The sequence below is a fragment of the Cervus elaphus genome, chromosome 29 (genome assembly GCF_910594005.1).
Source record: "Cervus elaphus chromosome 29, mCerEla1.1, whole genome shotgun sequence".
In the NCBI taxonomy this organism is placed as follows: domain Eukaryota; kingdom Metazoa; phylum Chordata; class Mammalia; order Artiodactyla; family Cervidae; genus Cervus; species Cervus elaphus.
In genome coordinates this window covers 56,614,752-56,632,243 of record NC_057843.1, presented here as the reverse complement: position 1 = coordinate 56,632,243, position 17,492 = coordinate 56,614,752, and the positions used below count along the sequence as shown (strand labels likewise).

The 17,492-nt window shown below is 43.6% G+C and overlaps 1 protein-coding gene across 1 annotated transcript; it reads right to left on the bottom strand.

The window, feature by feature from the left end:
- Positions 1-15,391: 15,391 nt before the first annotated feature.
- On the bottom strand, positions 15,392-17,004 carry LOC122686230 (26S proteasome regulatory subunit 10B-like). Its single transcript, XM_043891404.1, has one exon. It carries the CDS (start codon positions 16,986-16,988, stop codon positions 15,777-15,779), a length of 1,212 nt encoding a protein of 403 aa, XP_043747339.1. The 5' UTR covers positions 16,989-17,004; the 3' UTR covers positions 15,392-15,776.
- Between the last annotated feature and the right edge of the window lie 488 nt (positions 17,005-17,492).

Genomic DNA, 17,492 nt, shown 5'->3' with positions numbered 1-17,492 from the left:
CAATGAGTCAGCTCTTCGCATCAGGTGGCCAAAGTACTGGAGTTTCAGCTTCAGCATCAGTCCTTCCAATGAACACCCAGGACTGATCTCCTTTAGGATGGACTGGTTGGATGTCCTTGCAGTCCAAGGGACTCTCAAGAGTCTTCTCCAACACCACAGTTCAAAAGCATCAATTGTTCGGTGCTCAGCTTTCTTCACAGTCCGACTTTCACATCCATACATGACCACTGGAAAAACCATAGCCTTGACCAGACGGACCTTTGTTGGCAAAGTAATGTCTCTGCTTTTTAATATGCTATCTAGGTTGGTCATAACTTTCCTTCCAAGGAGTAAGCGTCTTTTAATTTCATGGCTGCAGTCACCATCTGCAGTGAACTGTAGGCTGCCAAGTTTCTCTGTCCATGGAATTGTCCAGACAAGAATACTGGAGTGGGTAGCCATTCCCTTCTCCAGGGATCTTCCCAACCCAGAGACCAAACCCACATCTCTCTTTTTTAAATTTATCTATTTTTGATTGAAGCATAATTGCTTTACAGAATTTCTCTGTTTTCTGTCAAACCTCAACATGAATCAACCATAGGTATACATGTTACCCGCCCCCCGCCCACTTTGAGACAAACCCGCATCTCTTGCAACTCCTGCATTGGCAGGCAGATCTTTTTACCACTATGCCATCTGGGAAGCCAACTTGAATGAGTAGCCAACATTGCAAGATTAGTAGATTGTATACAATAATACTTCTTGCTAAAATCTAGCAACACAGGCCTCTCATTCCCACCAAGTTAAGACCATCTAAAGCTGAAGAGAAGGTCCTTTAGTGTCCCTGTGCTTTCTAGCTCACCACGTTCTCCTTGTTAAAGCCAAGGCTGAAGACCAGTTTCTGTTTATGTTGTGCTATGATTCTGTTTTCTTACACTTGTCTATTTTTAGTCATTTGTATTATCTGCATGGTATTTGAGTTTGCTATCTCTGGATGAATAAAGTAACTTGAGTTCTGATAGGAAATAGAGGAGACAATACTGAATACTTATTCTGTGCCAGCTTATTTACATTTACGGCAGAATAATTTCCCAAATGCTGTGTGCTCAGTTCAGTTCAGTTCAGTTCAGTCACTCAGTCGTGTCTGACTCTTTGCAACCCCATGAATCGCAGCACGCCAGGCCTCCCTGTCCATCACCAACTCCCAGAGTTTACTCAAACTCATGTCCATCGAGTTGGTGATGCCATCCAGCCATCTCATCCTCTGTTGTCCCCTTCTCTTCCTGCCTTCAATCCCTCCCAGCATCAGAGTCTTTTCCAACTAGTCAAGTCTTCGCATGAGGTGGCCAAAGTATTGGAGTTTCAGCTTCAGCATCAATCCTTCCAATGAATCCTTCCTTCTCCATCTCCAAGGAGATCAGGACCGATCTCCTTTAGGATGGACTGGTTGGATCTCCTTGCAGTCCAAGGGACTCTCAAGAGTCTTCTCCAACATCACAGTTCAAAAGCATCAATTTTTCGGCCCTCAGCTTTCTTCACAGACCAACTCTCACGTCCATACTTGACCACTGGAAAAACCACAGCCTTGACTAGATGGACCTTTGTTGGCAAAGTAATGTCTCTGCTTTTTAATATGCTGTCTAGGTTGGTCATACTTTCCTTCCAAGGAGTAAGTGTGTTTTAATTTCATGGCTGCAATCACCACCTGCAGTGATTTTGGAGCCCAAAAAAATAAAGTCTGACTATTCATTGTCAAAAGAGATACTCAGTAGGAAGAAAAGGTAACTTTGCTCTCCTCTCTTCTAAGAATTATAGGTTTCTTATCTTATGAATAGTTAATGGGTTTTGAATTTTCTAGTCCCAAACTGCAATACACCTGTTCTACAACCTTATCCAGGCTCTTGTGTGGGATGAAAATTTAAGGTGCTCTTAAGAAGAAGATGGAGGAAGTGCTGGGTTGAAAGAAGAGGAGTTGCCAAAGGATAGCCATGTGTTCAGGGACTAGAGAAAAGAGATGTTGCAATAGGCTCCATGAGTGACAGAAGTCCATTAGGAGGTTGGATTTCCCTGGTGGTAGAGTGGTAAAGAATCCACCTGCCAATGCAGGAGACTCGAGTTTGATCCCTGGGTCAGGAAGATCCCTTGGAAAAGGAAATGGCAACCCACTCCAGCACTCTTGCCTACAGAATCCGATGGACAGAGAAGCTTCACGGGCATAGTCCATGGTGTCACAAACAATTGGACCTGACTGAGTGACTGAGCAGGCATGCCAGGAAGATTCCACATGCTGTGGAACGACTAAGCCCATGTGCCACAATTACTGAGCCTGCACTTAAGAGCCGGAGAGCTGCAACTGCTGAAGCCTCAGTGCTCTAACTGCTGAAGCCCCTGTGCCTAGAGCCTGTGCCCTGCAACAGGAGAAGCTGCCACAATGAGACGCCTGTGCACCGAAGCTAGAGAGTAGCTCCCGCTCTCTGCAACTAGAAAAAGCCTGAGGATAGCAAGGAAGACCCAGCACAACCAACTATAAATAAATAAAATATTAAAAAAGTCAGTTAAGAGGTGGCAGGACTTCTCATAGGGAGCACTGATTTAACGGGTAGGGCACTAAATATCTAGTACATAGCCCGGGGAGCTGTAGCAAAAGATGATGATGTGCACACTTGGCAGAGATGCCGTGGAGTCACTTGCCTTTGTGTGGACCATATGAGTTTAGACAATGCACATCCCAGTGGCAACCATGACAGACTCAAGACCCCAGGTTGTTTCCTAAATGTTTTTTGTTTTGTTTGGTCAATGTATATACCACACTAAAGAGGGGAAAATCCCCGCTCCCACACCAATCATGATTAATATTAGATATCTTACAACCCTGATAAATAAGAGTTTTGAGCCAGATTTAGTTTAATTTAGAAAAATTAAGTAAATGTAATGTTTCTTGTGCCTCGGTTGTGGGATAAATTTATACCCTAACATAACTATCTCATTTAATCTTTACAACCCTTTAAAGTAGGCATTGTTATATTCTTTCAACATAGGAGAATCTGTGATACAAAGAAGTTAATATTTATATATTATTATTATATCTATATTTCTGTGTACCCATAGTATACAGATATTCCAGAAGGCAGAGTTAGAGATTGAGAATCCCCTTGTATTGTGAGGAATCATTTGGGTATATGTGACAGAAATTAAAATCCAACCAGTGTAAATAAATGGGAATGTCTGATTCATATCTGAACAATCCAGGGTTAGGGGTGGCTTCAGGTAATAGGATTGATGCAGGGGTTCAATTTGATGTCATCAGGATTCAATTTTCATTTCTTTCCTCTCTTTTTCTTTTTTTGGCTGCATTGCATGGCTTGCAGGATCTTAGTTTCCTGATTAGGGATCGAACCCATGCCCCCTGTAGTAGAAGCTCGGAGTCCTAACCACTGGACCACCAGAGAATTCCCCCGTTTCCATTTCTTGACTCTCTGTCTTATGTGCTGACTATTTTCAGGTGTTGTGTGGCAGCAAGTTCAAGTGAAGCTGAAAATGTGGTGTTGCTGTGACAATATTGTGCTTACGGATTCCAACTGGTCACGTGTCCATCACTGCACTACTCACTGAACTGCACACAGGGGAACAATGCTTCAGCTGACAGGTCTGAATCACTCACTCCTGGAGTAAGGGTGTGGAGGGAGGAACACTCCACCTGCACGTGGACTGAGACCAAAGAAGCAGGGGTATAGTCACTCCTTCAGGAGACACAGACATACTGTTTTTGGAAAGGTGCATGCCTGCTGGCACCAAAACAAGATGGCATAAGAGAGATGTCCACTACAGCTCTAACTACCCCATTCTGTTTTCTGGCCCATAGCCATGCCAGATCTTTTGAGATCTGAGGCTTAAATTGAAACATGAATGCAATGCAGATCCTCTGAGGTTGGGGAAAGGGTTGGATGGGGCATAGAGCAGAGATCTTTCTTTTTTTTTTTTTTTGAGCAGAGATCTTGAAGGAGGGGAATCTATGGGAGACCCAAATATCAGTGTGGATAGCCCTATTCAATGACCTAGACTCAGTTCCTAGACATTTTCATCTCAGAGTCCTTTACCTGTGCTCCTATCCAACTATGGCCATATCTGAAGCATCATCACCAGGAAACACTCTACTTTCTGAAATAATATAGTCTTACATCACTCTCTAACTTCAACCTCCAGATTTATCCTAGAATACCAACTCTTCAATCTTCTCCGGATATCTAGTCCATTGATCTTTCCACTTTCTCCCCGTCCATAAACAACCTCTTGCCTTTATTTCTTCCCTCTCCAGGACAGACTTCATGGTTCATTACCTAATCAACATTCATCAATTCAATCTGGGAAAATCCCAACTCAATGCCAGAGCTGCTCTCTAGGAAGGCAGAGCTCAGCATTATTGGATAGAACCACACATATAGGTAAGTTGGTGCCACCATAAATTCATGGTCTATGACTAATGGTCAAATCCATCATTACTTGAAATGCATTTATTCATGCATTCCATTTATTAAGGGCCTGCTAAGTGCTAGGCACTGTTCTAAGTATTTGGGATACATGGGTGATCAAAACAGGCAAAGCTTCCCTGGCAGTCCAGTGATTAGGACTCCGAGGGGGTTTGATCCCTGACTGGGGAACTAAATCCCCACAAACTCCCATCATGCGGCACACACAGACAACAGGAAGCAGAGCTTGTTGACCATGGTGCTTAAGTAATTTATTTCTTAGTAAATTCTCCCACTCTACTCAAAATCAGTTCAAACCTTCTTTACTTTTCTCCACTTCTTTCTTTCCCGGCCCCTAATATATATGGCAGAGCTCCACTTTTCAGAGAAACCAGGAGCTATCCTATGAGAACTTTGCATCATCCCAAATCATTGCCTCCAATCTCCTTTCTTCCTGCTATAGTGAAAGGTGTTCCTCTGGGACACCTTCCTTGACGCCCCCAAGCTAGGACGGGTGCCCTCATCCTCTCCTCCTCCACAGGCACTTTCCACACTAGACTGTAACTTGCGTCTTAATTATCCGAGGGCAGGGACCTTGTCTACCCAGTTCACTGTTTTAACCTCAGCATCAGGCTCTTAGCTTGGGCTTCCCTTGTGGCTCAGCTGGTAAAAAATCTGCCCGCAATGCGGGAGACTTGGGTTCGATCCCTGCGTTTGGAAGATCCCCTGGAGAAGGGAAAGGCTACCCACTCCAGTATTCTGGCCTGGAGAATTCCAGGGACTACAGTCCATAGGGTCGCAAAGAGTCGGACACGACTGAAGGACTTTCACCTTCAGGCGCTTAGTACATTGTTGAAGCTCAGTACTCTAAGAGTGAATGAATGAAAGGGCGAGATTTCCGGAGAGGGCCTGCTCATGGGCGGGGCCTGCTCGGGACGGGGCGGGGCCCGCTCGAGGCGAGGCCGAGCCTCAGGACTGTCTCCTCAGGCTTCTTGGAGGCCACCAGCAGACAACAGCTCAGGACGCTGAAGTAAGCATACTTGAGATCAGAGCGCATAGCCAAGGCTCGGGCAAGGCTTTTCGGACGCCTCAGGGCCCATTCCGGGGCAGGACTCCTTTATCCTAGAGGCCTCTGGGTGCGGCGGCTGCGCGCAGGTCCCGCCGCGGAGCGCGCCAGCTTCGACATTCGGCCGTAGCTTGTCTTAAAACTGCCCAACTCGTTTTCCTCCCTTTCCCTCCGCCTTCCCTCTCCCTTCCCCCGACCCCTCTTTCCTCTTCCTCCTCCCTTTTCCCCTTCCCACCTCCTCCAGAACGATGCGTCGAGTGAAGGGCCAGCAACCCAGTTCCAGTTGCAGCACCGCGGGATTGACACGCTCTATTCCCCTGCACCTGAGGGGCCCAGTGTTCCAAAAATGTCAGGACTGGTCTGAACTGTGAAACCTGAAGGAACCGCCCCTCCGGGAGGGATTGGCGTCCTCGGGAGGGTGAAGCTCCTGTCCAGGAGGATTGTTTCAGGTGGGAGGAGGAAGTGGGGAGGCCCCGGGGGCGGCGGGCAGTGGGAGCAGGGGGCGGGGCGGGCCCCAGCCGTTAACACAGGTGTGGGCGCGCAGAGGTGAGGGCCCATCCCGAGGGGCTGGCCGGGCAGGCTTCTAGAAGGGAATCCGAAGCAACTGCCTTCAAATCTCTTGCTTCATTTTTTGGGGGTCTTCTGTGTGTCAGGTCCTGTATTTGATAGGCACTCTAGCTCTGTCCTCCTAGAGAGAGGAGGAGATGTTACTTTTTAAATTTTGGCTCTCTGAGGTCTTAGTTGTGGCACCGAGTGACTCCAGAGTGCAGGGCTTAGTTGCTCCCAGACTTGTGGAATCTTAGTTCACTGACCAGGGCTCAAACCCATATCCCCTGCACTGCAAGGCAAACTCTCAACCACTGGACCACCAGGGAAGTCCCCAGGAATGTTACTGAAAAAAAAAAAAAAAAAAGGAATTTATTTGCTTATGTCCACTAAAAAGACGCACAACGTGAGAGCTGTGATTAAGTATTATTTGGGGCTAAAATGAGGACTGCAGTGTAGCATACAGCACCTCAGATATCTCTGAGAGACTGATTCAAAGAGGCAGTAGGGGAAGGTCAGTGTATAAAATTTTGGTGAAGGGAAAGTTAACGTAATCAAGTCTTTATTTTACAAAAGGTTTTCTGCTAGTCACTGTGAAGGAATTTAGTACTTTTCTAGATATGAAGAGATGTAAGAATTGGGATCATGAAATAAGTTCCTAACTATCTAAAGACCTGTTCCATCAGTTTCCCTGGAGCACAGAGTGCCTCACTTTCCACCCTGAATTCCCTTTAGAGGGTATTGAAGGTTGGCAGCTGCAGCAGCACAGGTAGATGGCAAATGCCCTTGTTGTTGTTTAGTCACTAGCAAATGCTCTTGGCAAATGACAATTTGTAGTAGTAGTACTGTTAGTCACTCAGTTGTGTCCGACCCTTTGCGACCCCATGGACTGTGGCCCGCCAGGCTCCTCTGTCCATGGGATTCTCCAGGCAAGAATACTGGAGTGGATTGCCATTCCCTTGTCCAGAGGATCTTTCTGACCCAGGGATCAAACCTGGGTCTCCTGCATTGCAGGCAGATTCTTTACCATCTGTGCTACAGGGAAGATCAGCCAATTTGTAGTTGACACTTATTTTTGGTTGTGTTGGGTCTTTGTGATACATAGGCTTTCTCTAGTTGCAATAGTAGGGTCCACTGTCTAGTTGAGGTTCGTGAGCTTCTCACTGTGGTGGCTTCTCTTGTTGCACACCATGGGCTCTAGTAGTTACCACCTGTGGGCTCCAAGGAATGTGGTATCTTCCCCAACCAGGGTTTGAACCCATGTCCCCTGCATTGGCAGGTGGATCTTATCCACTGCACCATGAGGGAAGTCCTGCATGTTTCTTACATACAATATCAGGTCAAATTTTGTGTTTGAAAACTTACTGTAGAATAAGCATTTCCATATATTGTAAAACATTGGGTAAATGTGATTTTTTGGAGAAAACTTTGGTGTTTATTTTGTGGTATTTGATTCAGCTAATGTTGACATGATAAAGAGTTGATATTAGAGAGGACTAAGTCTTTAAAATGTGAATTTTGTTTACTTTTGGAATACATATATTTACATGGCAAAAACAAAACCTGTGTGTCCCAACACAGGGGGAAATGGTGAGGAGTTTTATGCAATGGTACAAAATGAAGCAGGGCAAAAGCTAACTGAGTTTGCTAAGAGAATGCACTGGCCATAGCAAACACCCTCTTCCAACAACACAGGAGACTACTCTACACATAGACATCACCAGATGGTCAGTACCGAAATAAGATTGATTATATTCTTTGCAGCTGAAGATGGAGAAGCTCTATACAGTCAACAAAAACAAGACCAGGAGCTGACAATGGCTCAGATCTTGAACTCCTTATTGCCAAATTCAGAGTTAAATTGAAGAAAGTAGGGAAAACCACTAGACCATTCAGGTATGACCTAAATCAAATCCCTTATGATTATACAGTGGAAATGACAAATAGATTCAGGGGATTAGATCTAATAGACACAGTGCCTGGAGAACTATGTATGGATATTCGTAACATTGTGCAGGAGGTAATGATCAAGACCACTCCAAGAAAAAGAAATGCAAAAAGGCAAAATGATTGTCTGAGGAGGCCTTACAAATAGTTGAGAAAAGAAAGAAGCTAAAGGCAAAGGAGAATAAGGAAAGATATACCCATTTGAATGCAGAGTTCCAAAGAATAACAAGGAGACATTAGAAAGCCTTCCTTAGTGATCAATGTAAAGAAATAGAGAAAAACAATAGAATGGGAGAGACTAGAGATCTCGTCAAGAAAATTAGAGATAAGGGAACATTTCATGCAAAGATGGGCACAATAAAGTACAGAAGCGGTATGAATCTAACAGAAGCAGAAGATATTAAGAAGAGGTGGCAAGACACAGAAGAACTATACAAAAAAGATCTTAATGACCCTGATAACCACAATGGTGTGATCACTCACCTAGAGCCAGACATCCTGGAGTGTGAAGTCCAGTGGCCCTCGGAAGCATCAATACAAACAAAGCTAGTGGAGGTGATGGCATTCCAGTGGAGCTATTTCAAATCCTAAAAGGTGATGCTGTGAAAGTGCTGCACTCAGTATGCCAGTAAATTTGAGTGCCATGTGCTCAGCAGTGGCCACAGGACTGGAAAAGATCAGTTTTCATTTCAATCCCAAAGAAAGGCAATGCCAAAGAATGTTCAAACTACCGCACAATGGCACTCATCTCACACACTAGCAAAGTAATACTCAAAATTCTCCAAGTGAGGCTTCAACAGTACGTGAACCAAGAACTTCCAGACATTCAAGCTGGATTTAGAAAAGGCAGAGGAACCAGAGATCAAATTGCCAACATCCATTGGATCATCAAAAAAGCAAGAGAGTTCCAGAAAAACATCTACTTCTGCTTTATTGACTACGCCAAAGTCTTTTGTGTGGATTACAACAAACTATGGAAAATTCTTAAAGACATGGGAATACCAGGCCATCTGACCTGCCTCCTGAGAAATCTGTATGCAGGTCAAGAAGCAACAGTTAGAACCAGACATGGAACAACAGACTAGTTCCAAATTGGGATAGGAGGACGTCAAGGCTGTATATTGTCACTCTGTTTATTTAACTTATATGCAGACTATATCATGCGAAATGCTGGGCTGGATGAAGCACAAGCTGGAATCAAGATTGCCAGGAGAAATATCAATAGCCTCAGATATGCAGATGACACTACCCTTATGACAGAACACAAAGAGGAACTGCGAGCCTCTTGATGAAAGTGAAAGAGAAGAGTGAAAAAGCTGGCTTGAAACTCAACATTCAAAAAATTTAGATCATGGCAAATAGATGGGGAAACAATGGAAACAGTGAGAGACTTTATTTTCTTGGGCTCCAAAATCACTGCAGATGGTGACTGCAGCCATGAAATTAAAAGATGCTCCTTGGAAGAAAAGCTTTGACCAACCTAGACAGCATATTAAAAAGCAGAGACATTACTGTGCCAACAAAGGTCCATCTAGTCAAAGCTATGGTTTTTTCAGTAGTCATGTATGGATGTGAGAGTTGGACCTTAAAGAAAGCTGAGTGCTGAAGAATTGATGCACTGTGGTGTTGGAGAAGACTCTTAAGAGTCCCTTGACTGCAAGGAGATCAAATCAGTCCATCCTAAAGGAAATCAATCCTGAATATTCATTGGAAGGACTGATGCTAAAGCTGAAACTGCAGTACTTTGGCCACCTGATGTGAAGAACTGACTCGTTGGAAAAGACCCTGATGCTGGGCAAGATTGAAGGCAGGAGGAGAAGGGGACGACAAAGGTTGAGATGGTTGGATGTCTTCACTGAGTCCATGGATATGAGTTTGAGCAAGCTCCTGCAGTTGGTGATGGACAGGGAAGCCTGGTGTGCTGCAGTCCACAGGGTCACAAAGAGTCAGACAGCACTGAGGGACTGAACTAAACTGAACTTCATGCAGTGGTTCAAGGGTGGGTTGTTGAAAAGGGTCAGGGTGTGTGTAGGACCTGCATTCCTCTAATCTGGCTTTAGGTATTCTCCTGATGAGCTTCCGTGATTTTGGAGGTTATCAAACTGACATGTCTGGAATGAAAATGCTTCATCTAGTAGTTATCATCTTCCACAGGTGGAGCAGTGGTAAAGAATCTGCCTGCCAATGCAAGAGACACAGGAAATGCAGGTTCGATCCCTGGATCGGGAAGATCCCCTGGAGTAGGAAATGGCAACCCACTCCAGTATTCTTGCCTGGAACATCCCATGGACAGAGGAGCCTCACAGGCTACAGACCATGGGGTCGAAAAGAGTTGGACACAACTGAGCAAACACATATGTCATTAGGTTTGCAGAAGAGCTCAAAAACAGTTATATGTGTATCCCTTGAGGCAAAGCCTGGATCCTGTCCCAAGGCTGCACTATTGTTTCTTCACTGCTCCTCTCTGGTCTCTGCATCCCTTCCCTTCCCTGATTAGCAACTGTTTGAACCTGCCTTTTGGAACTCAGGAGAGGTCATGGAGGCTGAAGCCTATTTCCTACAAACAGGAAATGGGAGACACAGAAAAACTTCCTTGCCCAGGATCCACATAGGGTCCTGCTTGGTTTCACATTCTTAGTGTCACCAGAGACAGATTGTTTTTTTTCATTGGCTCTGGTTTCCAGCATGCAGATTTGTTCACATGTTCAATATATAGCCCTTTTGATTGCCTGGTTTTATGTGCAGTTTTCAGATTCAGCTCCCCATACTTTGTCAGTTCTAAACACTATTCCTCATTGGGGCTGATAACCAACAAAGCTTTAGATTTCTGGGTTGGGCATATTTTTAGGGCAACCTTAGTATCTGTGTTCTGGTGGCTCAGATGGTGAAGAATCTGCCTGCAATGCAGGAGACCTGAGTTCGATTCCTGGATTTAAAATTAGTTTTCTTTTTTTTAATCAAAGTAATGTATGCATATTGTTTTAAAAGTCAGATAGTAATTTCTTTTAACAAAAAGCAGGCTTGGGAATTCCCTGGTGGTCCAGTGATTATGACTTGATGCTTTCACTACTGGGCCCTGGGTTCAATCCCTGGTTGGGTATCTAAAATCCCACAAGCCAAGCAGAGTGGCCAAGGAGGGGGGAAAAGACAGATTCTTTTTTTCCCCCACCTTCTTCTACTGCAAACTTTGCTTATCAGAGGTAACAGCTATATGTTCTTTTGGCTATTTTTTCCATTGTTCACATCTTTTTTTCTTTCTTACAGGACATGATCCATTTTCTCATAAATATTTTAAAGTATTTATATAGAAATCTCAAGTTTTTAACAACAAACACAATTGTTTGTGTATTCTTTGGCATGTTAATAGTTATTATGCCATTGTTGTCCCCATAATATTGTGTGTAATAATGTGCACTGAAGTTGCCTTTGATAAATGATTTCCTTTATATTGTGTAGAGGAAATTCACTTTTAAATGAATCCTCACAGTTGACTACAGAGTGAGACCCAAGATTCAATGAGGGTCATCACCAGTGCTGCAAAGGTCTGTTGTGAAAGAGTGTTTCTGAGTGATAAGCACTAAAAGAATGCTGTACAGCAGAGAGAAATGAAAAAGCTGGTGGTCACATACAAAATGTTCAATTGACAATATTAAGAGACATTTGAGCAAATATTAAGAGGCATTAAGAGCAAATTTGAGGGACTTCCCAGGTGTTCCAGTGGTTAAGACTTTACCTTCCAATGCAAGGGGTACAAGTTCAATCCCTGGTAGGAGATCTAAGATCCCACCTGGGGCCTCAGGGCCAAAAAAACAAAACATAAAACAGAAGCAATATTGTAACAAATTCGACAGACTTTAAAAAATGGTCCACATCAAAAAATCTTCAAAAAAAAGAGCAAATTTAATCAGAAATTTCTTTTCAACAGTCATTTTAACATGTAAGCAATATGAAAGCAATATGAAAGGACAATAAAGGACAGAAATGGTATGGACCTAACAGAAGCAGAAGATATTAAGAAGAGGTGGCAAGAATACACAGAAGAACTGTACAAAAAAGATCTTCACGACCCAGATAATCACAATGGTATGATCACTCACCTAGAGCCAGACATCCTGGAATGTGAAGTCAAATGGGCCTTAGAAAGCATCACTACGAACAAAGCTAGTGGATGTGGTGGAATTCCAGTTGAGCTATTTCAAATCCTGAAAGATGATGCTGTCAAAGTGCTGCACTCAATATGCCAGCAAAGTTGGAAAACTCAGCAGTGGCCACAGGACTGGACAAGGTCAGTTTTCATTCCAATCCCTAAGAAAGGCAATCCCAAAGAATGCTCAAACTACTGCACAATTGCACTCATCTCACACGCTAGTAAAGTAATGCTCAAAATTCTCCCAGCCAGGCTTCAGCAATATGTGAACCGAGAACTTCCAGATGTTCAAGCTGGGTTTAGAAAAGGCAGAGGAACCAGAGATCAAATTGCCAATATCCACTGGATCATCGAAAAAGCAAGAGAGTTCCAGAAAAACAGCTATTTCTGCTTTATTGACTATGCCAAAGCCTTCGACTGTGTGGATCACAATAAACGGTGGAAAATTCTGAAGGAGATGGGAATACCAGACCACCTGACCTGCCTCTTGAGAAACCTGTATGCAGGTCAGGAAGCAACAGTTAGAACTGGATGTGGGACAACAGATTGGTTCCAAATAGGAAAAGGAGTACATCAAGGCTGTATATTGTCACCCTGCTTATTTAACTTATATGCAGAGTACATCTTGAGAAACGCTGGTCTGGAAGAAGCATAAGCTGGAATCAAGATTGCCGGGAGAAATATCAATAACCTCAGATATGCAGATGACACCACCCTTATGGCAGAAATTGAAGAGGAACTAAAAAGCCTCTTGATGAAAGTGAAAGAGGAGAGTGAAAAGGTTGGCTTAAAGCTTAACATTCAGAAAACTAAGATCATGGCATCTGGTCCCATCACCTCATGGGAAATAGATGGGGAGACAGTGGAAACAGTGTCAGACTTTATTTTTTTGGGCTCCAAAATCACTGCAGATGGTGACTACAGCCATGAAATGGAAAGACGCTTACTCCTTGGAAGGAAAGTTATGACTAACCTAGATAGCATATTAAAAAGCAGAGACATTACTTTGCCAACAAAGGTCCGTCTGGTCAAGGCTATGGTTTTTCCAGTGGTCATGTATGGATGTGAGAGTTGGACTGTGAAGAAAGCTGAGCACCGAACAATTGATGCTTTTGAACTGTGGTGTTGGAGAAGACTCTTGAGAGTCCGTTGGACTGCAGGGAGATCCAACTAGTCCATCCTGAAGGAGATCGGTCCTGGGCGTTCATTGGAGGGACTGATGCTGAAGCTGAAACTCCAATACTTTGGCCACCTCATGCGAAGAGTTGACTCATTGGAAAAGACCCAGATGCTGGGAGGGATTGGGGGCAGGAGGAGAAGGGGACGACAGAGGATGAGATGGTTGGATGGCATCACTGACTCGATGGGCATGAGTTTGAGTGAACTCCGGGAGTTTGTGATGGACAGGGAGGCCTGGCATGCTGCGATTCATGGGGTCGCAAAGAGTCGGACATGACTGAGCGACTGAATTAAGCTCTATCAGGGGGTAAAATCCTATCAAATTGAAAATTCATGCCCTTGTTGATCTGATATTATTTACCCTTTTCATTAAGGATTGTAGTGATGTGTTCAGTCATGGCCAAGTCTTTGTGACCCCATGGACTGTAGCCCATCAGGCTGCTCTGTCCATGGAATTTTCCAGGGAAGAATACTGGAGTGAGTTGTCATTTCCTTCTCTATCATTAAGGACTACTAACTAAAAAATCAACTGAGGATCACATACAAAAAACATTTGTTTGAGATTTTAAAAGGAAAAAACATAGAAAATACTTTAATCATTTAAAAAATGATTTCTGGATAAGAACTCAGAATTTCATTAATTCAATGTAGAAAATCATATTGTTCATATATAATAAATGTCTGCAACTTGCCTAGAGAGAGGAGAGTAAGAATTGAGTTCAAGCCCCTCATGCCTTTTTGTTTTTCAGCATCAGTGCAGAAGGAAGAGGAGCAAAGAGGGAGCCTTTGGTAGGTAAGGTTCTGACTGCTCGGTCCATAGCACTAAAGGGTTAACCTTAATCTCTCCTTTTCATGACCCAGGTCCACATCCACAGTCTCTAGGGATGTCAGCTGCCAGAGCTCAGCCCTCTTAGAAAACAACAAAGCTCTCCTCAGGGAGAGTCATGGGAAGGAGTTAGAAACAAGCACGCTTGGTCGGGTCCCTGCGAGGTCCGTCCTGGGAGTGGAGGAATGGTGGAGTCGGCCAGTGGGTCTTGCCCACCAGGTGGCAGTGTGAGACACAGTGGAATGGATATCTATAGGCAGTCCTTTTGGGTCCCGATTTGGGACAGATTGTTTTAACTTTCCTAAGGCTCAGATTCCTCCTTGAATTACACTTGATCTTCATTCCTCACAGTGTGGTTATGAGGATCAGATGGGATACAGTACAAAACACTATTCCATACCTGAGCCTGTCTACTGTTGTTACTCTTTGACCTTGTGTACTAATGCTTGGGGCTCTTGGAGTCTAGTCTCCCAAGAGCCTCCCCCGCCAGAGAACAGTTTTGTTGAGCCTCCTATAAGATCCTTTGCTTCTACATTTGATACAGTCTCCCAGTTACCTAGGAGAATTTGCCAGAAAGAGTGCATGTGACATGAGACCCGCTTGCTCTTTGGGAAAGCGGGTATTGATGAATCTCTTCTGTTCCCTTCTTCCTAGCATGGCCTCTTGTGGTTGCCTGGCCCCCATGCAGCTGAGGTTGATATGAGAAGGTAATACTATAGGGAAGGGAATGTGAGAGAAACCCCTCCTTGAAGAATAAAAGAAGCATCTTGAAGTCAGTGACATGGGGAATGTGACTCCTGCCAGGCTTGCTGTGTCCTTCTATCCCCATTCAGTTTGTGCATCCTGTCTTCTGCAGCCATCTGGGAAAACTTCTTGATGAGGGCAGTTTGTAGCAAGATCCCTGCTGAGAGGATCATGATAGGGTGACTGTGGAAGCTGATCTTCTGATGCTTAAGTAGGTTGGGAAGCTGCTGTGTCTTCTGTGTCCCTTTGGCTATGTCCCCTGGTTCTCTGCCTGAGCCAACTTCTCTCCCCTTCTCTGGCATCCCCACTCTCACCAGACCTTTTTTTTTTTTTTTTATAAGAAACTTATAGGAGATTTATTGTAAAATCTAACCCAATAAGGCTAGAGTTTTAATTGGACAATTTTGCTCATTTATATTTAATGTCATTACAATGTACATGCATAAGTCTACCATCTTATCTGCACTTTTTCTTTTTTTCCATTTATTTTATTTTTTTTGAATTAAACAGATTTTATTAAACTTTTTAGGATGAGGAAAACAAGTGATATAAAATAAGTCATAAGAAATGCTCCCTGGTACTACTGTCTCAAACCATTTTCAAGGTTTTACAAAATACTCATACAGCAAATACAAAAAGCTTCAACATACTCTTCTGACTTCTGCTGCAATAAATGCAACATTAACAAACATACAAATTTCCTCTGTACTTCTTAAAAGCAGAATTACTGAATTACTAATTTTTACAATGTTATTCATACACATTTTTATTCATATGATATTAATGAGATCATTGCCAATACATACATAATTTTCCTTAACTTTTTTTAAATTAAGCCAAGAGATGTCATGCAGCCATCAAAAACCTTACAGTAAATTACACAGGTTTGTAGTCCAATTTAGACTCTAGCTTCTTAGAATCAGCCACTTTCCTGACTGCTTTCATGAAGTCTTCCTGTACTACAAAATCATGATCAGCATGAATTGCAAACATACCTGCTTCAGTGCAAACATTTCTTAGGTCTGCTCCATTAAAGCCATCTGAAAGCTTCACAATTGCTTCATAATCTATTTCACCGTGCTTTGTAATGGGACCTGCATGGATTTTCAATATATCTAACCTTGCTTGTTCGTTTGGTAAATCAATATATATTTTTCTATCTAATCTGCCTGGACGAAGCAAAGCAGGATCCAGTGTATCTGGTCTGTTGGTAGCCATGATCATTTTAACTCTATGCAGAGTATCAAATCCATCCATTTGATTCAGTAGCTCCATTAAAGTTCTCTGAATCTCTCTATCAGCTGAAGTACCCTCAGAAAACCGACGACCACCAATAGCATCTATTTCATCCATAAAAATGATGCATGGCTGATGGTCCCTGGCATAATTAAACATTTCTCTGATCAAACGAGCACTTTCACCAATGTACTTGTCTACTATAGAACTAGATACAACCTTTAAGAAATTGCAATCCAGCTGGCTAGCCACAGCTCGTGCCAAGAGTGTTTTTCCTGTACCTGGTGGTCCATATAACAAACAGCCTTTTGGAGGTATTATTCCTACACGCTGGAATAATTCTGGGTTTGTAAGAGGTAATTCTATTACCTCTCTTAATTCCCGAATCTGTTCTGAGAGTCCTCCAATCTCAGAATAAGAAACATTCCCAGGGTCCTCATGAGACATGTTGTAAACCAATGGATCCACTTCTCTTGGCAAATATCTCATGATAGTTAGTGTAGTCATATCCAAAGCAACTCTTGTTCCTGGCTTCAGCTTACTTTTGTCAAGCTGTCGACGACAACCCACAACATATCTCGGTCCATTTGTAGCTTTAACAATGAATTTTTCTTCAGTTAACTGCTTAAGTACTTCACCCACAATCTGCCCAACACTTTGTAGAGCCTTCAGATCATTTTCAGATTTTTCATACTGCTTGGTAAGTTCTTTTAATTGTTCCCTTAATTCCTTGAGACGGCCGTCAATCTCTTTGTGCTCCAGCAGTTTCTTGCGGTAGTCCTGAAGCGCCTTATCTCTAGGGTCCGCCATGATGAGAAGCCGTCGCTCATAGGGGATGCCGGGAATGGCCATGGCCGCCCGGGCGGGGGAAGGGGCGGGGCCTCCATTTATTTTTATTAGTTGGAGGCTAATTACTTTACAATATTGTAGTGGGTTTTGCCATACATTGACATGAATCAGCCATGGATTTACATGTGTTCCCCATCCCGATCCCCCCTCCCACCTCCCTCCCCATCCCATCCCTCTGGGTCTTCCCAGTGCACCAGCCCCGAGCACTTGTCTCATGCATCCAACCTGTCACCAGACCCTTTTGAAACCAGTTAAGAGCCCCTCTGAGTGAGCCCTCTCACACTGTCTTATATATCCCTGTGTCAGCCTGAGGACCTACAGAAACCCATCTTCCCACACTGTACCCATCTTAGTTCATTGTCTCCCTTCCTTTAATTGTAGCCCAGCATTGCAGTTGGGCTACAGATGCGATGTTGGGCTACATCACCTCAGGCCTACATCAGCCTTATAATTCACATCAGTGGCCTTCTTTCTGTCATTAGAGGTCACTCTGACATTTGCCGCCAT

Bases quoted from the DNA above. Each gene is read 5' to 3' on its own strand.
- LOC122686230 (XM_043891404.1), bottom strand. From the start codon at position 16,988: ATGGCCATTCCCGGCATCCCCTATGAGCGACGGCTTCTCATCATGGCG.